General features: G+C 49.4%; 1 protein-coding gene across 1 annotated transcript in view; it reads left to right on the plus strand.

Moving 5' to 3' along the window:
* SHROOM3 (shroom family member 3) overlaps nucleotides 1-23194 on the plus strand; it is a 301901-nt gene that overhangs the window by 261851 nt on the left and 16856 nt on the right. The window contains exons 4-5 of the mRNA XM_040966942.1: nucleotides 10489-10620; nucleotides 19725-22896. Of these exons, the coding sequence (XP_040822876.1) occupies nucleotides 10489-10620; nucleotides 19725-22896 (3304 nt within the window). The remainder of the gene's footprint in view (nucleotides 1-10488; nucleotides 10621-19724; nucleotides 22897-23194) is intronic.

The raw sequence follows: 23194 nt of genomic DNA on the forward strand, positions 1-23194 counted from the left end.
TGGAGTGTCTGGGCACTCCTGCCAGCTGAGCTCTGGTTCCAGCTACTTACTAATGATCAGTCTAGGAGGTGGCAGGTGATGGCTCAAGTACTCGGGTTTCTGAAATCCACACAGGAGGCCTGGATTCCTGTCATGGCTCCTGGCTTCCACCTAGCCCAGTCTTGGCTGCTGTGGGTATTTGCGGTGTAGTGAACAAGCAAATGAATGATCTTTCTGTATTTATCTTTCTGCCTTTTAAACACAAATATTTAAAAAATAATAAACACACATGCAGAATTTTTAAGTCATGCTCGGTGCTTGTACAGATCACAGGTATTTAAATGTTTGCATCAAATTTTGCCATGAGTGATGTGCAAGTGTTGGCACCTGGAAAGGAAGGGTCGTGATCTGATTCCTTGTTGTGTCAGAGTGAGGGGGAGGGACAGAGAGGGAGCGTGTCAGTACCATGGCCCACTAAAGCCCTAGGGAAAAACACCCACAGCCATTGCTGGTCCCTGTCTTTGATATTTTGGGTGGTAATCTGTACAATTTAATCTTTGAAGATGAAGAGAGGATAGACTAGTAATAAGAGTGATAATAGTATGGAGGAGTTGGTAAAATTTGTGGATCTCTTGCACCAGTTTTATTTGAGTCTTATGGTTCCATTTGAGCAGACCTGGCTCTTGCTGTGACTCAGTTACTCCTTAAAAGGCTCCAGGGCTTAGTATTAGAATGTGGCATTTAAAAAGAAAGTCTCATTCCAGAAGGGACTGTGTGTTGCCTAAGGCATGCCTGTCTACCCCTGAGCTGCTTTTCTTTTTCTTTAAGAAGAAGTCATTAGGCCTGTAGGAACACCTTGGGAAAGGTGCTTGTCCCACAAAGCCTGAGGAGAGCCTGGCAGAGCCCTAAGGCAGTAATGAGGACTCTGCCACCAGCTGGGGTGTGCTACCCAAGTGGGGCTGTTCACATTTCTGATAAGGCCTTTAGGCACCACTTAGGAGACACTCAGGTCCCATATGAGTGTGTTGTGGTTCAAGTCCCCCGTTCCGCTTGCAGTGCAGCTTCCTACACACTGGGAGGCAGCCTGTGGTGGCTCAAGTTCCTGCTACCCATGTGGGAGACCAGCAGGAGTTGCTGACTATGGTTCTGCATGGCCCAGCCTCAGCCGCTGTGGACATTTAGGGAGCAAATTAAAGATGAGTGATTTTTTCCTCCCTCCTTGTCTCTGTCTGCCTTTCAAATAAGTAAAATGTAAGAGTCTCATGAAATTAAAAATGAGACATGCACACGGTGGAATACATGGCAGCTGAAAAGACAGCTGTGTGAGAAAGCTCTGTGAGCAGTGGTATAGAGTGACACAGGTAAGGCCAAGTGCAAAAGTCAAAGGTAGAATCTCACACTCATTCTCCTGGGAAAGTGATGAATGAGATTACATGTTCACGTTTGCTTGTGTTTGCTTGTTCAACTCTATCTAAGGAACACAAGGAAGGAACTTCAGAGGAGCTAGAGACCAAATGTATGTGCACCGAGTATTATTAATGAGTTAATTATGACTTAAGAGATGGCCTGAAGTAAATATGGGGAAAATGTTCAGATCTGATCAATTTTGGTGGCTGATAAATGGGTAGTCTTTATATTGATCTGAATGTGGTTTTTTTTTTAAATATATGTTTGAAGTACTTTGTAATTTCAAAATGATTTAAAATGATTTAAATGATTTTATTTATTTTTATTGGAAAGTCAGAATTACGAGAAGAGAAACAGAAAGATCTTCTGTCTACTAATTCACTCTCCAAGTGGCTGCAACAGCCGGTGCTGAGCCCATCAAAAGTCAGGAGCTGGGAGCTTCTTCTAGGCCTCCCATGCAGGTGCATGGTCTCCAGGCTCTGGGCAGTCCTCGACTACTTTCCCAGGCCACAAGCAGGGAGCTGGATAGGAAGTGGAGCAGCTAGGATGCAAACCAGTGCCCAAATAAGATCCTGGCGTATGCAAGGCGAGGACTTTGGCCACTAGGCTACTGTACCAGGCCTGGTTTTAAATAATTTTTTTAAAAACAGATGGAGCTAGATAGCAGTGACAAAGAAAGAAGCTTAGGAGGGCTGGGCATGATAGCATAGCAGCTACAGTCCTCGCCTTGAACATGCTGGGAGCCCATATGGGCACTGGTTCACATCCTGGCAGCTCCACATCCCATCCAGCTCCCTGCTTGTGGCCTGGGAAAGCAGTCGAGGACGGGCCAAAGCCATGGGACCCGGCACCTGAGTGGGAGACCTGGAAGAAGCTCTTGGCTCCTGATTTCAGATTGGCTCAGCTCCAGCCATTGAGGCCGCTTGGGGAGTGAACCATCAGACAGAAGGGCTTCCTCTCTGTCTCTCCTCCTCTCTGTATATGTGCCTTTCCAATAAAACTAAATAAATCTTTAAGAGAGAGAGTGAGAGAGAGAGCGCTTAAGAAACTGTGTTAGGGCCCGGCATGGTAGCCTAGTGGCTAAAGTCCTTGCCTTAAACACGCTGGGATCCCATATGGACACTGGTTTGTGTCCAGCAGCTCTGCTTCCCATCCAGCTCCCTGCTTGTGGCCTAGGAAAGCAGTTGAAGACTGCCCAAAGCCTTGGTACCCTGCACCCATGTGGGAGACCTGGAAAAGGCTCCTAGCTCCTAGCTTTGGATCAACTCAGCTCTGGCCGTTGTGGCCACTTGGGGAGTGAGTCAACAGCTGGATGCTCTTTCTGTCTCTCCTCTTTATATCTGACTTTCCAATAAAAATATATAAATCTTTAAAAAAAAAAAACAGAAAGAAACGATGTTTTAGCACATCTGTCATAAAGGTTTCAACCCCAGCCTAATAAATGTTTACTCCAGTTGACTTAATTTACAAAATGTACTGACATGCTATGCTTTACTTCTTTGGGTTTGTTTGTTTTTGTTTTGTTTTGGGTGGGGGAGCATATTTATATTTATTGTAAAGGCAGATTTACAGAGAGGAGAAAAAGAGCTTCCATCTACTGGTTCACTCCCCAAGTGTCCACAATACCCAGAACAGAGCCAATCTAAAGCCAGGAGCTTCATTTGGTGCTCCCATGCCGGTACAGGGTCCCAAGCCTTTGGGCCATCCACTACTGCTTTCCCAGGCCACAAGCAGGGAGCTGGATAAGAAGCTGGAGCAGCTGGGACACGAACTGGCACTCAGGGAAAGTTGATGCTGCAAAGTGGAGGATTAGCCAGTTGAGCCATTGTACCAGCCCTTGTGGTCATTTTTAGTTTGTGATACTGATCGGCTTGGGTGTATTTTAATTCCTTTTTTGAGCTTAATATTTTATTATTTTTTGGCATTTTAAATTTCCATCTTGGGCCCAGACCAGTGGCACAAGTGGTTAAGGTCCTCGCCTAGCACGCCCGGGATCCCATATGGGTGCCGGTTCTAATCCCGGTAGCCCCGCTTCCCTTCCAGCTCCCTGCCTGTGGCCCGGGAAGGCAGTCGAGGACGGCCCAAAGCTTTGGGACCCTGCACCGCGTGGGAGACCCGGAAGAGGCTCCTGGCTTCGGATTGCGCTCACTTGGGGAGTGAATCATCGGACGGAAGATCTTCCTCTCTGTCTCTCCTCTCTGTATATCTGCCTTTCCAATAAAAAAAAATAATAATAAAAATAAATCTTAAAAAAAAAATTTCCATCTTACTCACAGGCTTATTGGCTGTAGTAAATAAAGAGCTCAACAGATAGAAAGACTGAATAGGCAAGGGCAATAAAAGTTAATCAAATGGAAATATGTTCAACCTCATTCATATAAATTGTATTAACATTTTTTTTAAAGATCTAGTTGAGAGAGAATTTTTTCCATCCGCTGGTTTACTTGCAAGATTGCTGCAGTGCCCAAGATTGGACCAGTCCAAGAGCCTGGAGCTTCAGCCAGGTCTCGCACATGGGTGCCAGGGGCCCGGGTGTGTGGGCCATCATCTTTCCCAGGTGCATTACGGAGGGCTGAATCAGAAATCAAAATCAGCAAGTTGAACAGGAACCAGTACCCATATGGGTCAGTGGTGACAGCTCTACTCGCTATACCAGAAAGCTGGCCCCAAAGTAAAATTTTTAAAAAAACATTAAAAGTTTTTTATAGTTTTGGACATTTGATTCATGTTTGGGTGATTACTGGCCTGGCTTCACAACAGTAGTGCCTGGGCAAAGTCTATCGTGGCAACAGCTCACGAAAGAACGCCAATGGACGGATGTGACTCTAGCTCTCAGAATGTTCTAAGTTAGAACATTTATCCAAAGAATGCCAATCCTACAAGGGTCTTTGAAGTTCTACTCTTAAGGTTTTTGGCTAACCTCAGACCCTATTCAGTGACCAAAATGCCCCAAAAGACTGGAGGCCCAGTATGCTCTATTAACTCACAAGCCTCTGGCCATATTGGGTTGTATTCTTTGAAAACCCCAAATTCATTCCTGCCTCAAGCACTTGGCAGTCATGTTCCTTCTATGCTGTTCCCACAGCTCTCTGCATGGTTGACTCTCATTGCATCTTGCTATGAATGTCCATCTCGCAAACAGGCTGTACGTGCCCGAAGCAGGAACATCCAACCATCCAGGAAAACAACCCGCTCAAGCGTGTCCTCCTCTGCCCGTCCCCGCTCACCACGTGGCTCTGCAGGTCGCTGCCTGAGTAGAAGCATCACCTCTCTTGCTCTCTGCCTTTATGACTGGGCAGGTTGAGACATTCTCCTTTTCCTCACTCACACCAGGCAGATCGTGGAAAGTTTAAGTGACAAGGTGCTCAGGTGCCTAGAAGGGTGCGTGGCACTCACCAAGCATTCACTTTTACTTTTTCAGTGACGGAGCAACACTCTGATTTTGTTTAGTATTTTCTATTTCATCAAGATTATGAACCACTTGAAGCCATCCCCGAGCTGGTGAGAGACTTACAGTAGGTGACCAGCAGACACTGCTCGAAACCCCTGAATTGCTTGTTGATTTTTCTCAGAAATATGCTTTGCATTCCTGGCCCTCTCTGGGTGAGGGCAAGGTCCTTGGAAAAGGACATCGTGTCACTTGCTAATTCCAGTTTCATCAGCCGGTCCATCCCACGCAGCCAAGCTTCCTTGTTTGTGGTTAGGAATGCAACAAAAGGGCTTTGTCTGATTTGCACCCATACACACATAACTAAGTTTGCTGAATTTTAAAATTCAGTCATCTGACTCTTAACTCATTGCTTCATGATGTAATATACCCCAGGAAAACATTTCTTCATCTTTTAAGATGGGAGTGGTCCCAAAATGTGTAAATAGGCTGTGTTCTTTAGGAATGCTGATGGAATTGCATGCCCCACTGAAAAAGTCTATAAACTGATGTTTCTGGTTATCTCAACGTACAGTTGAGATGGGAGGCTATTTTTAAAATACTTTGCTTTTTAGTAAGAAATACATGGACATGGTACAAAATTCAAAAGCTACAAAACAAAGTACAGTGAAGATCAATTTCTTCCATAGCAGTCTTTGTTGCTAGATTCTAAAGGACCTTCAGAAGTACTGTTTAGTGTATGTGGTGATGCACGCTTGCTCCCACTACCTAGCACATAGTTTCTACCTCACCATTGTCAATGAACAGTATCATCATTCCATAATTCCATATGGAGAACAACTCCGTTCTTGATATCCACCTAGTGTTCCATTAGATGGATGTACTGCATGGCTTAAGGAAGATTGTTTTTGCCTTTTTTTCTTTTTAAAAGACATTTAATAGTGTGTTTGTGTGTGTGTGCTTCAACAGCACCCTGTCCTTAAGCTTGTTAAACCTGTGTTAGACCCTGATATCCCACCCAGGGTAGGTAAACACACAGGGTCCGCAAACAGGTACCTTGTGAAAAGTATGCGTGGCCTTTGAAATTTGGTGTACCAAAATCAACTTGTCTCCTCATTCTGTTTTTCCATGGATTTTTGAAGTGTCCTCGTGCACAGCTGTATATCCATGTGGTCACTTGCGCGACAATTCTGCCCCTCAGTAGCCTGAAGATCAGGCATCTTGTCAAGTTCACCGCCACTGTCTTGGTGCCAGACCCATATCAGTACAGTGACCTCCAAGTCTTGTTTCTCTCCAACGTATTCTCTGTGTTACTGGCAATGTCTTCCCACTCCTCCCACTGGAGCAGGCTTCTCCCTGGCTAAAGTTCTGGGGTTTCGGGGCCACTGGCCCCTGTCTAGACCCCTCGTGTGGCACCGAGCGAGGCATTTTACCACCTGGCCCCTCTTGTCCTGCCTGCACATCTGCCACTCTTGCTGTGGTCACATTCTCCTTTCTGGAGGTCTACAAGACTTCTTCTGTCCTCTTCACCCTAAGTCCCCTGGCTTTCCCACAGTTTCTCTTCCGCCATGCCATCCTTTTCCCATCTGGGGAGATCTTTCCTGGTTCAGTAAACCCTGAAGCCACCTCGACTCACTCCTGCCCTGTTGTGAGGTGCCCCTCCTCCGTGTGCACCGAGCACCTGTGCCAGGGCTCTGGTAGGGGACTGACAGTCTAGTAGAGTGTTTTGCCCAGCTGGCAGCACTGTGAATTATTCAGGTCTTGTGATACTTTATTCTTGTTGGATTCCTGATGCTAGCACAGCAGCTGGCATATAGCAAGTCTATAAATGACTGAAGGGGAAGGAAGACTGAGGAAAGTTCTAGAAAGCTTACACTTAAATGGAAGTCTTACTGTCATGTTTAAAGCACAGAGACATTTTTTTTTTGTGATTGACCTGGGTGAAGCAGCTCCATTTGTCTTCTCTCCCTTCAAAAGGGCATTGTGCCAGCAGCGGGCTGTATTGCCCTTCAGGATACCTCTGAAGTTACCAGAAGGTCATCTCCCGCCTCAACAACCCATGTCATGGGGGAGGTGGAACGCTGGACAGCTACCCTGATGCCACCACAGCGCTGCCCCGATGCCACTCTTCAGTGGTATCCACGGCTCCTCGGGGAGTTCCAGAGCTAACATCTGACTACCAAGAGGAGACCTTGCTCCCTAATAGAGGGTCGAACCATCACGGTCTGTTCTTTGTCCTTATGTATCTTGAGCCATTGGAGGCCCAAGTGGTGAGTGCGTGAAATGCTTCCAGGTACCTCATGCAGGAGAGACCTTATTTCTTCATGTCCCATGTGACTGGGCTCCCAGCCTGACTCCCAGGCTGTGTGACTGCCGTCAGCCCCGAGGGGCAAAGGCGAGGGTGGAGGAACAGCAGGAAGGATTTCCAGCCTCTGCACGGAACTGGGGAGTGGGCCAGGCATCTGAGTCAGCGAGGAAGCCGTGTTAGGTGGAGGCAGCTGGGCTTCGGGGACACGGTCGAGAGGCACAGCCTAGTGCCTGGAGCTGGAATTCCGCAGTCACAGAGGGAGCAGCAGCAGGAAGGAGGCTGAATGGCTGAGATGCCGAGGCCTTGGGCTCTGTCCTGCCTGCTCTGAGAGAAGGGTTGACTCAGCTTTGGGGCAGTGCGCAGTCTAATGGGGTTTGTCTGGAACCCAAAACTCCTGGGACAAATAAGCAGCTAAATAGTGCCACAGCCTGGCCCCTGTTGTTTATCTCCAGACACCATGCTCTTCCTTCCTATAGGGTTTGTTTTTGTTGTTGTTTTGTTTGTTTTTGTTTGTTTTGTTGTTGTTCTTTAGATTTATTTTTATTTGAAAGGCAGAATTACAGAGAGGCGCAACAAAGAGCTTCCACCTGCTGGCTCTCTCCCCAGATGGACACAATGGCAACTCTCTGCCATGGACACACCAGGCTCTTAGAGGCTGTGACCATGGTGGCTTCTCTGTTCTCATTACTCATGCTTTCCCAAGATCTCAGAGTTGGGTGCAAAGTTCCTGGCCCCTCCTCCTCCTCCAGCTGCTTTCCTCCTGACCTTCCCTTTGTCCTACATACAGTGGATGGGCTGGTCTTTAGCTCTCTATCAACTCATTAATGAGGAATGATGATAATGATGCTTAACATTTCCTGCTCTTGTTTTTGGTGCCAGGTACATGATCCAGCTTTTTAATCCTACGGAAGCCCTGTGAATAGGTTCTATTATAATCTGCCTTTCATACAGGGGGAAGTTCACGTGGTTAAGAAACTTAACTAAAGGGCCTGGCATTGTAGCCTAGTGGATAAAGTCCTTGCCTTGCATGCACTGGAATCCCATATGAGTGCCAGTTCATGTCCTGGCTGCTCCACTTCTTTCCAGCTCCCTGCTTGTGGCCTGGGAAAACAGTAGAGGATGGCCCAAGGCCTTGGGACCCTTGTGTGGGAAACCCAGAAGAAGCTCCTGGCTCCTGACTTCACATTGGCTTAGCTCTGACCATTATGGCCGCTTAGGGAGTGAAACAGCAGATGAAGATCTTTCTCTCTGTCTCTCCTTCTCTCTGTAAATATTTCATTAACAATAAAATGAGTATTTAAAAGAAAAAAAAAGAAAATTAACTAAAATCCAATGGGGGGGGAAAAACCTCTGTGACATCAATGTACAGAATGCCTCTAGGCCCAAATTTGCCTGATCTCAGAGCTGAGCACCTTAATCCACACCCCAGTCTCCCCATCTCAGGGAACATCTGAATTTTTCTCACTTTTCCAAACAGTTGGTTCACCTGACTCCTGGCTCCTCTGCCTCAGTATTTATTGACTGCATAAAAACCTCCTGCAGCTTTTTCTCTTGCCAAACATGAGACCATTTTCCTTTTACCATAATCACTTTGCTGACAGTTGAAAAATATAGAATCTTCAAAGAGTTCGTGGAAAGTGCAACAGATGTTTAAGATTCTGCATAAGAACAGGTTTCGAAATTTTCTGCACACACACACACACACCCCTCTTAATCTTTTTCTAGGAACTATTTGTAATTAGGCATTTTTTTTTTTTTTTTGGAAATTGTCCTCTATTGGGAAGCCTTAGTGTCTCTCCTATTTATTTAAAGTCATTCCTGATTAAAATGAAGCCAGCCTGTTTGATTAATCTCATCACTGTTTAGATTTGAATTTATTAATTTATTTGAAACAGACAAGGATTGACAGGGATTTATCTGCTGGGTCACTCCCCAGGTGCCTGTAAGGTTGGGCCAGCCCACAGCTGGCAGCTGGGGCTTCAGCTGAGCTCCCCCATGTGGGTGGCTTGGCTCCCACCGGAGCCATCTGCGGCTGCCTCCCAGGGTGCATTGTAGCAGCAGATTGGAATCGGGAGCAGAGCCAGCTCAGACACCGATACGGGATACAGCTGTCCCCAGTGGCGCCTTGGCCACCGCACCAATCACCCACCCCCTCCACTTTCTCAGATGAGCCAACACAGGGAGGGAAAGTGACTCATACTCACAGTCACATACAGCAATAAAAAGATGAGGGCAAGAACTCCAGGCTCCTGGCCCCTTGCCTTGTATTGTTCCAATATGTTTAACAAATAAAATTTGATTGGCCAATTTTTCATTTATATGATGAAAGGTTTTTTTTTTTTCCTCCTCAACAGAAAAGGGATGTGTGGGTTTTTAGCCCCAATGCCAAGTACAATGAGTTAGGTAACTTACTGCTACTGCCTTCATCATTTCAGAGTGGCTTCCTGGATCCCATAAAAGTATTTCTAAACTATCCCCTCTGGTCTCCCATTCATGGCTCTGTATCATGAGAGGCCCAATAGCTCATCTCCCTCTTTGGCCAAAAATGAATCTGCCTTGCCGTCTGAAGGACACCCACGTTTTCTCTTTGGCTTCATCAGTTCTTTGTATTTTGAGGGCCGGATGCTAAAAGTTGAAGTCAGCGTCTTGCAAAATAAGAAACTCTTTTAGGGAGCATCTTGTTCTTTAGATGGTGTGGGCCCAAGGGCTGTTAGCACCAAGGTGCCTGCTCACTCGGACGTGGTTTCTTAAGATCTCTTTTATTTATTTGAAAAGTGGAGCTGCATGGAGAGACAGGGAGAGGTACATATATAAAGATCTTCCATCCACTGATTCACTCCCCAAGCGGGGCCCAAGCCAAAGTCAGGGATCAGGAGCTTCATCTGGGTCTCCATTATGGGTGTAGGGTCCATCTACCTCATTTTCCAAGGCACACCAGCAGGGAGCTGGATCGGAAGTGGAATAGTCAGGACATGAACTGGCACCCATACAAGATGCCTGCATAGCTTAACATGCTATGCCACAATGCTGGCCCCTTGCTGTGCGCTTTATGAAGAATGTCCAGAAACCAAGAACACTCCACGCATTTTAAGTATGAGAAAACATAAAATGTTGATGTGTCAGAAGTCTAGGCGAGGGTTACGCAGGAGTCTTTATATGACTGCACATTTCTATGAAAGTGTGGGATTATGTTAGCCTAAGAAGTGAAATACTAATAGGGCAGAGAATAGTCGTGATGAGTGAGAGAACGAGGCAGCAGAATCTTCTGTCTTGTGTTTATGTAACTGCTTTTTGGTCTCAGGGCATGTGGCAGTCTGGACTCCCAAGTCCACCAGCACCGTCAGAGGAGAGACTGAGCTGTGGGTCATGCTAATGCCAGGGACCTCCCTTTCCTGTGTTTCTGCAGGCGCAGCGAACCTGCAGGCCGACCCCACTCGTGGCACATGACCAAATCTGGGGAGACCCTCGCCGATGCCAGCATGATGCAGGTATCTCAGGGCACGATCGGCACTCCTTGGCATCAAAGCTACCATTCCAGGTGAGTTGCTGGAGTAGTCTTTGTTTCGGGAACACTGGCTTACATTTATCCCAAGTCTCAGAGTGCTCCATGCTGCTTTGGTCATCCTCTGAAAAGGCATCCTGTTGCAGGCTGGTCGACGTGAAGGGGCACCGGGGTGATTCTGAATGCTGTGGTCGTTATGGGTATCTGTGGGCTCTGCCAGTTCTCCAGCATCTCCTGGTTACACATGATGCCACTGCGTTAGGAAGGCAAACAGGCTTCTTCCCTGGGTGCTTAAACGTGCCTTCTCTTTAGTCAGAATAGCATCTGGTTTTTATCAGAATAGTCTAATTTAAGCATCTGAACTCTCCACTTGATTTTCCAGCTTAGTTCCAGCCCCAAACAGCAGAGACTTCTCAGCATGTACACTATGTTCTGTCATCTTTCACACATGCATCTCTAAGACCCCACTTTATAGAACAGGAAATTCGAGACAAGGATGAGTTTGCTTAAAGTCAGATGACTGACTGGGGCCCGAGTGGAGACAAAGTCAGGCTGGGTTTCAAAAACTGTTGCATGGAACCACTAGGCTGTTCTTCCTCTGCTTTTTTTTTTTTTAAGATTTATTTTATTTTTATTGGAAAGTCATATATACACAGAGAGGAAGAGCTTCCATCTGTTGATTCACTCCCCAGGCGGCCACAATGGCTGAAGCTGAGCTGATCTGGAGCCAGGAGCCAGGAGCCTCTTTGGGGTCTCCCACACGGATGCAGGGTCCCAAGGCTTTGGGCTGTCCTCCACTGCTTTCCCAGGCTACATGCAGGGAGCTGGATGGGAAGCGGGACTGCTGGGATACAAACCGGCACCAATATGGGATCCTGGAGCATGCAAGGCAAGGACTTTAGCCACTAGACTACCACGCGGGACCCCTTCCTCTGCTTTTGCAGTCGCTGTTACGGGAGCCAAAGTTTGGTTAGGAAGAAAGCTGTGGTGGGTGTGATGGAACAAGGGATTGATCACAGGTTGAGGCCTGAGACAATGAAGCTAGAAAAAAGAAGTGTTTCGGTGCAGTGGCTCCCCCTCACTGTAGCCCGAGGGAACCAGACGCTGTGGCTTTTCAGCTGGGGGGGGGGGGGAATGCTTGTTTAAATGCTTGTGTAACGGTATCCGAACGGACTTGAGAAGGCAAGAGGGCATCATCTCAAACTCCCGCAGACGGCTGAGATGCAAGTGCAAGTGTGTGCATGTGCACCAGGGTGCGGGTGGGGGTGGCTTCTAGAAAGATTACAGATGATGTCTGTGTACTGGCAAAGCCAAAACTCAGCTCTGAGTACTCCTGTCTGGTCAAGTCACAGACCAAATTCCAGGCCTCTCACAGGGGAGGTCTTAGGGAATTGAGCAGATAAAACTCCCAACACATCAAGGTTGGCCTGGGGCCACAGGAAGAGAACATTTCCTGCTTGTCCTCCAGGTTGTAGTTGATCTTCCTCTTTACCCGCAACCTCCCTGGAAGGGTTAGTTCTCACCCTCTGCAGAAAGCGGGTCTGAAGGCACTGTACTGTTGCTTCCTGGGATGGAGGTGTTAGGGTCTTAGAAGGCCAGATGTGGGGAACCTAAGGGTTTGGCAAAAGGCTGGCCCAGTGGAAGGTCTCTTGCTTCAGGGTTTTTGGCTGAACCGGCACACTTTGTGAACTTGAGCAAATCATTGAGCCTCTTTGGTCTTGGCCTCTTTTTCTATAAAATGAAGTTAGTAGCTCCTATGCTGTTGGATCATTTAAGGAATTAAAATATGTGATTCCTGGTATATAAGAAGCACTCAGTTGATGGTTGCCACAGTAACTGTGGAGGAGGGCAGAGCCTGCTTCCAGCCTGGTCTCAGGCTACAACCAGGAAGGACGGAATTCTGGCACACCCCTCCAGCAATGGGGTTACTTGGATACAAACCAATAGTCCTCACTAAGTAACAGCTGGAGCAGCCCTGTTTCAGCTTCCATGTTGGGGAGGTGGAGCTTAAAACCCCCTCTTACCCCTCTTCCTGGCTCTTCTTCCTCTGTAGCTCTCTCCTCACATCTTTCTGCTATATGGGGAAGGGAAGCCCGTGACCCACAGTTCCCTGGAATAAAGGCCATCTAAGGTCTTTTCTATGTACGGCTGATGTGTTCCTTCCTGGTGATTGGTGAATCTAACCTCGGTAAATCACAACTAATTATGGTAATCAGCCTAAAGACAAAGAGGCATGATGAAACTCTGTAAGGAACTTGAAGGTTTACGGCATGGATGAGCACATACTTAGAACATACATAGCACATACTTAGAAATACAAGTGTGTTAACAGTTCACCCTGAGCAATACTGTCCATTGGAGCCTCCTACCCTCTAACCTTCTTACAGAACCCTCCATCTGAAGTCATACTGGGTCTTTAAAAAATGCACTGCCCTACGGAGGAAGACTAGTTTGACCCTGCCACCCCCGTCAGGGCTTAGAATGTTTACTTCCAGGGCAGCAGTGGAATTGGAACCCAAATAAAATATCTCAAGACTCCATTTCCCCCACCTCTTCTTCCTCCCCCTGGCAGCTTCCAGGGAGGCTGAGGCTGGTGATGTGGCCCTGGCTGTTTCTGTGTTCTGCCAGTCTCCTCCCGTCGGTGCAAGGGCAGTGCATGGGAAGAAAGGAGGAGGAGAAAGCTCAGCTTACCTGCGGCGGCCCTCCCCGCAGCTCATGTGTGTTCACTCCTGCCCAGCACGCAGCGCCTAAGCTGTGGAGCTTGCAGCTCTGGCAGGGGCTTCGCCTCAACTTGAAAGTCCTCCCCCTGGGTTTGCTCTGTTGGCCTCTGCCCCTGGAGAGGCAGCCCCGGGGTATTCTCAGGAGCACAGTGGCATATGTGCCCGACTCATCAGCTGGTACCTCTCGGACAGCCTTAGTTTAGCTCAGGAGATCCAGTCTTTGTCTTGAATCTTGAGGAACTGTCAGGAAGAAGCAGGGGCATGAGGGAACAGGAGCAGTGGAGAGGGATGGAATGACGTGAGGAGGACAGACAAGGAGAGAGAGGCGAGGATGTGAATTTCAAGTGTCTGCAAGCGGGGCTGCAATTGGGAGTTCCATAGAAACCTCATTTCAGCTGCTTCCTCTCAGACCCTGTCCGTCTTTCCCTGGCCTACAGAAATCTTACAGAATGGTACTAAGCTATCTTTTACCTTCAAATTTTAAGAACATTTGAAAGGGAGAGAGAGAATCACTCATTTGCTGGTTAACTCCCCAGATGCCTCCCAACAGTCCAGGCTGATCCATGAAGCCAGGCATCCACAACTCCAGGAGTCTTTCCCATGGATGGCGAGAGGCCAGGTGCCTGAGCCAGGGTACGCACCAGCTGGATGCTGGAATCTGGAGCTCATCCATGGTTCTGGCACAAGCACTGTGATCCTGGATGTTGGCATCCCAAGAGGTGTCTTACCTGCTGTGCCAAACATCTACCTCTCCAGTACTTTAGTAGAGACCTTGAAAAATCATGTAGCCCAGTCCCATCAGGAGGCTGAAATAAAGTATAACATCCCAAAGGGCTCACTCTTTTAGTGTCTGCCTCTCTCTCTGGCTCTCCAATAAATACATTAAAAAAAAAAAAAAGGAAAAGAAATTGGGGGAGTTGGCATCATGTTGTTGCATGTTGAGCCACTACATGCAACGTGCTGGCATCCATATGGTCACCAGTTTGACTCCCAGCTGCTTCATTTCCAGTCCAGCTCTCTGCTAAAGCACCTGAGAGAGTTTAGCAGAAGATAGCCCCCGTACATGGATCCCCACTACCAGTGTGGGAAACCAGGAAGCAGCTCCTCGCTCTGGCCTGGCTAGCCTTGTCCATTGAAGACACGTGAGTAACTGGCAGATGTAGGATCTCTTTCCGTGTACCTCCCTCTTTCAAAGAAGTAAAGAGAGCTTTTTTAAAAAATTACAGCAAAGTACTTTATTGAAAATAAAAAATTTAAAATGGGCTTTTACCCTGGAAGTTAAACGCTTGCATCCCAATTAGAATCACTGGGTCAGCTACCCAGCTGTGGCTCCAGCTTGCTGCTAATGCTGATGCAGACCCTGAGGGCCAACACGTGATGGCTCAAGCCACTGGATTCCTACCACCCCTGAGGAAGGCAGAAATTAGTTCCCTGGCCTCTGGCCTAGGCCACCCGTGGTCGCTGAGGTCATTAGGGAAGTGAACCAGCAGATGAGAGCGGTCTCTGAAATAGATTTTTTTTTAAGAGAAAATATTTAAATGCTAGCTCTTACTCATCTTCAATTATTCATTCACTTAATAAACATGTATGAGTATCCACTGTGTCTCATGATTTCTGATTATGGGGAATACAGTGGTGAACCAGATATTAAAAAAACCTTAGCCTAATGAGAAACAAGTATATATTTGACACTCCTTGGAAGAAGTTTCTAGTTTTTTTTTTTGAATTAGAAAGGCAGATACACAGAAGGAGAGACAGAGAGGAAGAGCTTCCATCGGACGGTTCACTCCCCAAGCGGCTGCAACGGCTGGAGCTGAGCCGATCCGAAGCCAGGAGCCAGGAGCTCTTCTGGGTCTCCCATACGGTGTAGGGTCCCAAGGCTTTGGGCTGTCATCGACTGCTTTCCCAGGCCACAAGCAGGAGCTGGATGGGAAGCAGGGCCCGTATGAGATCCGGGGGCATGCAAGGCGAGGACCTTAACCACTACGTTATCGTGCCGGGCCTGAAGTTTCTACGTTTAAAAAAGTTTAGAAAGCATGCTTAGTATAGTTCTCATTTAGAACAGCACATGAACAAGTTTATTTTCATAGTCTTGTAGTTAAGTAAAATTGTTTGACTTTTGACTTATTTTAGCGCAGCATTTTCCAAATGTATTTGACTATCCGAGGAATTACCATTTTGTGACTATAAGAAATATATTGAATATTTATTATACTCTATGGTATGTTATAGGTATTTAAATCTACTTTGTACATACAACTAATGATAAGAGTAGATTGTGTCTACCACTGGATGAACATTTTGTAATGGGCACATCCGTCCTTCATAGGAAGCCTCCTTCCTGAGACCAAAGGGAGATAATACAGCATCACGTGGTGCTAAGAGCTGTGAGAAAAGTAGATGAGGAAGTAAGGAAAGCCGAGATGCTATTTAGTTCATCCCAGAAGAGCTCTTAGACACAGAGATTGGAATAAAGGAAAGGAGTGAGTCGGGGAACCGCATTCCAGTAGCAGGAACTGCAGGTAAGAGGCCATCAGGCCCTGAGGTGGGCAGTTTGAGTGCCAGTGAGTAAGCCATCCTGCCGGAGTGCAGAGAGCCAGCAGGATGAGAGAAGAGGCAGACAGGAACGTAGCAAGGCCAAGGTAAGAGCACTGCCCGCAGGCATGGTAAGGCTGTTCTTTTGGGGTTTGGACCCTTCACAGGATTGCAAACCCTCGTCCCAGGCTGCTCCTGTTCATCTTTGCAGGAGCCATCCTGGAAGCAGGAATGGTGGAGGCCATTCAAATGAGTGTGTCCAGATAGAGATGTCAAGGGTGACTGCAGGGCCCATGTTCCCCTGGCAGCTTGGGAATGGGTGCTGCAAGGGGCACAGCCTCTGCCTGACCAGGAAGGTGGGCACCACACATAGGCCTCACATATTTTCTAGCTGAAGTTTGCTACAGGAAGGAACTTGCTAGAACCCTGCTGGCTGGACATACGTGATAATTGTATCTACTTCTAGGTTCATCTATATTTTGAGATATGTTTGTGATAGCATTTTGCCACTCCATAGAGAGGCTATAGGTTACTCATCAGCTTTTACTCACTTTGCTGGTTCTCTGTGTGTTCCTCAGTTAGGCTTTAATTACCTTTTCAAAAAGAGACTGTTGAAATTCTCAACATTTGGGAGGATTAAACAGTGTCTGTTACCAACACTGCCCTTACAGGATCAACGGCATTCATTGCCTTTGGAAGTCCTGGCTCTGACTCTCCTGTTAAAGGGGACCAAAGGAAGCAATGGGGTAATCCGTAATTATCCTCAACCAGGCTACTCCATGCTTTCCTAACACAGGCTTCTCCAGTTAGAGGGGATCTGGGTATTGGGGTTTGTGGCAAGGATGGGAAAGTCTAGCCATTATATATGCATCGGTATTGAGTCTCCATCCACTTTCCTTTTAGTTATGCCTTTCCCTCCCAAAGCATGATGGCTCCTGCTGGTAAGCTAACTTCTTCTGCTTGAGGACATTTATATTGTGGAGGTGAGCTGCTACAGATGTGGCCCTTTCCCTAAATTCCAGGACTAGTTTTGACTTGGGAATCTGGCCCTTCTAGTCTCTTGACAGGAGACAGTTCATCCATATGTATCCAACAGGGTATCACATTTACTTACATGAGACCTAGAAACATCCTAACTGCATCAAGTGAGTACTGCTTAAATGCCTATCCAGTTAAAAATGGAAAATCTTAGGTAAGAACTCTTAGTAATCTACCCTCTTTAGAGAAAAGTGAGTCATAAACATTTGATATATGTAGTTTCCTGTTTAATTTTTGAACCACTTATTCCTCCCAATATAGCTTCCCCATAACAAAGTGCTTCATTGATGGAATTAAAATATAAGTTTATTTTGGGGCAAAAATTATGTGGAGATCCATAAATGGTTTGTTCTCTAATATACACTTTCCATGAACTTTCTGAAGTATCTTAATATGCCCATACACATACACACATTTTTTTTCCCCTAAGGCCTTATGTTTTACAGCAGTTTTAAGTTCTCAATAAAACTGAAAGGAAGGTCGACTTCCCACAAACGTCCTGTGCCCCACACACTTGTATTCCGCCATCACCCTAAAAGCAGGTCATGACTGATGAACGGTGTTGACACAGCATTTGCACAGGGTTCACTGTTGGGGTTGTAGGCTGTGGGATTGGGAAATTTTATAATGACTTATCCACCATTGTCATCTTCATAATAACAGTTTCCCTGTGTCTTCCCACCCCTCAAATCTCTACCACCATGTCATCTCTCCCTGATCTTCTGTCTCCATTGTTTGGCCTTTTCTATTATATCATACGGCTTTATTCAAGTAAGCTCCTTCCACTTAGTAACATGCATTTCTGAGTTTGCTCCATGACTTCTCACGGCCTCATAGCATTCTTTAATGTGATGACTATTTCATTGTTTGGATATACTGTAGTTTACCCATTCGGCTCCGGAAGAACATCCCGAGTGCTTCCAAGTTCTGGCAGTTATGAATAAAACTGCTGTAAACATCCATGTATGTGTGGGCCTAAGTTTTCAGTTCCTTTGGCCAGTGATCACTGGATTGTATGGTAAGAGTTTGGATGTTCCACAGTGGCTGTGCTACTTTGCCTGTCCACCAACAAGGAACGAGAGTTCCCACGACTCCACATGCTCACCATCCTTCAGTATCGTCAATGCTGTGAGTTGTGGCCATTCTAATAGGGTGTATGGTGGCATATTTTTATTGGAAAGGCAGATTTACAGAGAGAAGGAGAGACAGAAAGATATTCCACCCACTGGTTCACTCTCCTAATGGCTGCAATGGCCGGAGCTGAGTCCATCCAGAGCCAGGAGCCAGAAGCTTCTTGTAGGTTTTCCCATGTGGATGAAGGATCCTAAGGACTTGGGCTAGCTTCCACTGCTTCCCCGTGCCTTAAGCAGGGAGCTGGATTGGAAGTGGAGCAGCTGAACACAAACCAGTGCCTATATGGATGCTGGTACCAGAGGCAGAGAATTAGCCTGTTATACCACTGTGCCAGCTCCATATCATTATTATTGCAAATGATGCCGAGTATGTTTTGTTGTCCTCATTTTATATCTGTGTATCTTTGGTAATGAAGTGTCTGTTGAGGTCTTTGACTTTTTTTTTAAAACCAGGCTGATTGCTTAATTGTTGAGTTTTTAAATGATAATTTGTTTGAAAGGCAGTAAGTTAGAGAGAGAAAGAAGACAGACAAAGATTATCTTTCATCCGTTAGTATACTTCCCCAATGGAAGGGGGTGGACCAGGCGGAAGCCAGGAGCTTCATCCTGGTCTCCTCCATGAGTAGCAGGGGCCCAAGCACTTAAGCCATTTTCTTCTTCTTTCCCAGGTACATTAGCAGGGAAGTGGGTTGGAAGTGGAACAACTGAAACTTGAACTGTTGCCCACATGGGCAGCAGTTTAAATGTGCTGTGATATAATGCCGGCCCCCAATGTTGAGATTTTAAGAGTTCTTTGCTGAAGTATATTTTGGATTAATGGTTAAAACTAACAGTAAATCATTTTGTTTTGAGGCACCTTTCTGGAGTATGCCACACCAGGATCGAGAATATTCTTTATCCCACCTGCTGCACCACCTGCCCCTGCAGGCTCTGGAATCTGCTCAGAGGAGCTCGTTACTGAGGTCCCACCCTTCTCCATGTACAAAGAGGCTTGAGACTTTGGGAAGTTGTCCAGGGGTGATGAACTCCCAGGCCCCTACGAGCCGCCTCTAATTAAGACTGCTTCCAAGGCTGCCCCCATCCCTGCCTCTCACTTGTCCTAAATCTCATTTCTCTTATCATTCAGCTTTGTGTTTAGCTTCCTCGCCACAAACAAATTGTCTCCAGTACAGTGGAGATTCCAGGAGGCCTGCCAGAGGGTAGCCTTCTATTCCATAAAAAGGAAAGATATTAACTAAAAACGTATCCATGCGCACAGTCTCCCTCATCCATCGCGTGCCTCTTCTCTTACTAAGCCCTTCTCCTCCTCTGCATAGATAGCCCAGTTGACACAAACATCACTCTTTCCCCTTGTCCCCTCTTTCTTCCCTCTCCCACCACTCTCATTCCTGCAGAATGTCAGGCCCAGCGCATAGCACGTCACACTGCTATGCCTGTTGCCAGTGGTCACATGGCCTCCTCCATGCTCCTGGTCCCTTGCTTGGCAGGCCTGGGTGATTAATTAGAGGCACGCTTCGGCTGTAGTGTCAGGAAGTTACTCCTAGCAATGACACACTGGGAAGCTGAGCAAGGCCCAAATATGGCCCTTTTTACCCACCCTTCCCAAACCCAAACATCATTCTGAGAGTGCATTTATAAGCTGGTCCTGTGCCTGGAAGCCTGCTCACACGATCCACTCCAGCGGTGCTGACTGCCTTGTCTTGCTTTCTTCCAGCTCCTCGACAAGCGACCTCTCCACCTACGAGCATGCATATCTGAGGCGGAGCCCTGACCAGTGCAGCTCCCAGGGCAGCATGGAGAGCCTGGAGCCTAGTGCCAGCTACCCAGCCTGCCATCTCCTCTCCCCGGCCAAGTCCACCAGCAGCATTGATCAGCTTGGCCACCTGCACAGCAAGAGAGACTCTGCTTACAGCTCCTTCTCCACCAGCTCCAGCATCCTGGAGTACCCGCCCCCTGGCATCTCTGGCCGGGAGCGTTCCAGCTCCATGGACATGACCTCTGCACGAGCCGGCCTGCTGGAAGGGATGAAGCAGGCAGACATTCGCTACGTCAAGACCGTCTATGACACCCGGCGGGGAGTCTCCGCCGAGTACGAGGTGAACTCTTCGGCCCTGCTGCACCCGGGTCGGCAGACCGTGGATAGCCAGGGCTATGAGAAATGGCACAGTGCTCCTCGGGGCAAGGGAGCGCCTCTTCCATCCTGGAGCCAGCAGTGTCCCAGCTCCCTGGAGACTGCTGCCTCCGTAGACAACCTGCCTCTGAAAACAGGGGCACCTCTGCCGCCCACCCGGAGCGACAGCTATGCGGCCTTTCGGCAGCGCGAACGGCCAGGCTCCTGGTCCAGCCTGGAGCAGAAGCGTTTCTGCCGGCCTCAGCCTGGCTTGGGCTCCCTGAAGGAGGCATTGGGAGAGGACCAGCTGCACACAGTGCTGGAGAAAAGTCCCGAGAACAGTCCCCCCGTGGTGCCCAGGCACCATTATGGCCAGAAGGCCCAGCCCGGCCAGCCACTGCTACCCAGCAGCATCTACCCGGTACCTTCCTTGGAGCCACACTTCGCTCAGGTGCCCCAGCCTCCTGCCAGCAGCAACGGCGTGCTCTACCCTGTGCTGGCCAAGGAGACAGCACACCCAGCATCCCAGGGTGGGGGCGGCAGGGTGGCCTCCTTTGATGAGAACGGGAACCAAAACGGGGCCAACAGGCCCACAGTGACCTTCTACCAGGCCACCGAACATGATCTGCCCTCTTCCATGGAGAGGAAATCTGAAACCACAGCCAAAGCTGTCCCCTACAGAGTCCATTTCTCCTCAGTACCTGAAAACGCCGAGGACACCTCCTGGAAGAGACATCTCACCCCTTACCAAGGCAACAGCGAGAGAAAGGGTCCCTACAGCCTCCAGTGCCCCGTGGCTCCAGTACAGCCAGTGAGTGAGGACAGGCCACCGTCCAGACCCTCAGAGCCCTGGGAAGGCGACTTCCAGGAGGATCACAATGCCAACTTCCGGCACAGGCCAGATAGAGAAAACCTAGGCCAGGGCCTGACGACCAACTTTGGCAAAACCAAGTCAGCCTTCTCATCTCTCCAGAACATTCCTGACAGTCTCAGAAAGCAAAGCAGCCTGGATCTCGCAGGGGGAGCCCAGGGAGGAACCCAGGGGGGCAGGCTCACCTGTGGTGGCAATGCCCTGGTGGAAGACTCTGGAAAGAGGGCCACTCCTGAGCACAGGGGCCCCCTGGACAGGTCGGTGTGCTACCCACGGCCCGAGGGGAGAACCAGCGCCGCCTCCTCCTTCCACAGTTCAGACCTCACACTGGAAGAGCTGCGGAGCCCACCGTACCAGGAAGCATCTGGCCTGGGCCGCAGGCGGCTCAGCTCCAGCAGTGCCTCGGCCTTGCAGGGCCTTCAGTACGGGAGGCCCCACTGCTCAGTGCTGGAAAAAGTGTCTAAGATCGAGCAGCGAGAGCTGGGCATTCAGAGAGCCCCGAGTGTGACCAATTCCGGCCAGCACTACTGGCCCAACAAGACGGTGCCAGGGACTTGTGCGAACGATCCAGAGGAACCAAAACCCGATGTCCGCTTCTCCGAGTCGGCCGAGGCGCTGCGTAACGGAGAGCTACGCTTCGGAAATGGGGACCCCAGGCTGGAAGAGGGCTCCTGGCCACCGGGCAGCCAGCAGCCGAGGAGGGGCAGTGCGGGTGGCCGAGGGCTTACCCTGCGAGCACCAGAACCCTCTAGGCCGGACGCCAGGCTGCTCCGCAGCCAGAGCTCCTATCAGCTCTTCAGCGAGGAGGAAGAGGAGGCTGGCTGGCGGGAGGCGCGGCCCAGCACGCCCGAGTCGCCACCGCCGGATGCCCCTTTCACCCGCGCCTACCGCAACAGCATCAAGGACGCACAGTCTCGCGTCTTGGGAGCCACTTCCTTCCGGCGCCGTGACCTCGAGCCCGGGGCCCCGGGAGCATCCAGGCCCTGGCGGCCACGGCCGGCCTCGGCCCATGTGGGCCTGAAGAGCCCCGAGGCGCCAGCGCCCTCCGCCACTGCGCCCGCCTCTTCCCCGCACACGCCACGCGAGCGCCACAGCGTGAGCCCGGCTGAGGGCGCTGATGCATCCCGGGCCGTGCCCACCGCTGCTGCAGCCTCAAGGAGAGCGGGCCGCCGGCGCCTCACCCCCGAGCAAAAGAAGCGCTCCTACTCGGAGCCGGAGAAGATGAACGAGGTGGGCGTCTGTGAGGAGCCCGAGCCAGCGCCCATGGGCCCTCCCAGGCAGGAGCCGCGCTTCCCTGAGAGCACCGTGGCCGACCGGCGCCGTGTCTTTGAGCGCGACGGCAGGGCCTGCTCGACGCTCAGCCTGTCGGGGCCCGAGCTCAAACAGTTCCAGCAGAGCGCCCTGGCCGATTACATCCAGCGCAAGACCGGCCGGAGGCCCTCCTCGGCCGCGGCCGGCGGCCCCCAGGAGCCCACGCCGCTGCGGGAGCGCGCCCAGAGCACCTACCTCGCGCCGGGGCCTGCTGCGCACGACAGTCCGGGGCTGGGCTCGGCCACCAGCCTGAGCTCGCTGCGGGAACCCGCCCCGCATCCCCGCAGGGAGGTCTCCGAGCTGCCACAGGGCCCGCGAGATCGCAGCAGCTCCTTCGCAGGCGGTCGTCTCCTCGTGGAACGGCGACGCGTGGAACCCCCAACCCCGAGGGAGCTGCTGAGTGGAGCTCGTGGTGCACCGAGGGGCGCCCAGTGGTTGGACGAGACCCCTGGGGGACCTTCTTCCTGGGGAGCCATGGCCAGCAGGGCCGGGAAGTCGGTGTCAGCTGAGGATCTGCTAGAGCGCTCCGATGTCCTGGCCGCCCCGGTCCACATGAGGTCCCGGTCGTCTCCCACCGCAGACCACAAACGCCAGGTATGTGCTGCTGCAGGTCCTGCCCTAGCACTGCCCTGGAAGCCCGTTCTTTCCCCTTTTCATTTAAATCCAGGAAAATTGCGTTTATTTTCATTAGGTGATTTCCTTCCCAGTCAGGGAAAGTTAGAGGGATTAACCACCACGATGCATCTTTATTTTTCTTTTTGGCACAGAGATTGCATATTTTTTTTTAAGATTTATTTTTATTATTTTTTCATTGGAAAGGCGGATATACAGAGAGAAGAGACAGAGAGGAAGATCTTCTGTCCGATGATTCGCTCCCCAAGTGAGCGTAACG

Source organism: Ochotona curzoniae, unplaced genomic scaffold (genome assembly GCF_017591425.1).
Source record: "Ochotona curzoniae isolate NIBS_2020 unplaced genomic scaffold, NIBS_Ocur_1.0 scaffold_4506, whole genome shotgun sequence".
NCBI classification, from domain to species: Eukaryota; Metazoa; Chordata; class Mammalia; order Lagomorpha; family Ochotonidae; genus Ochotona; species Ochotona curzoniae.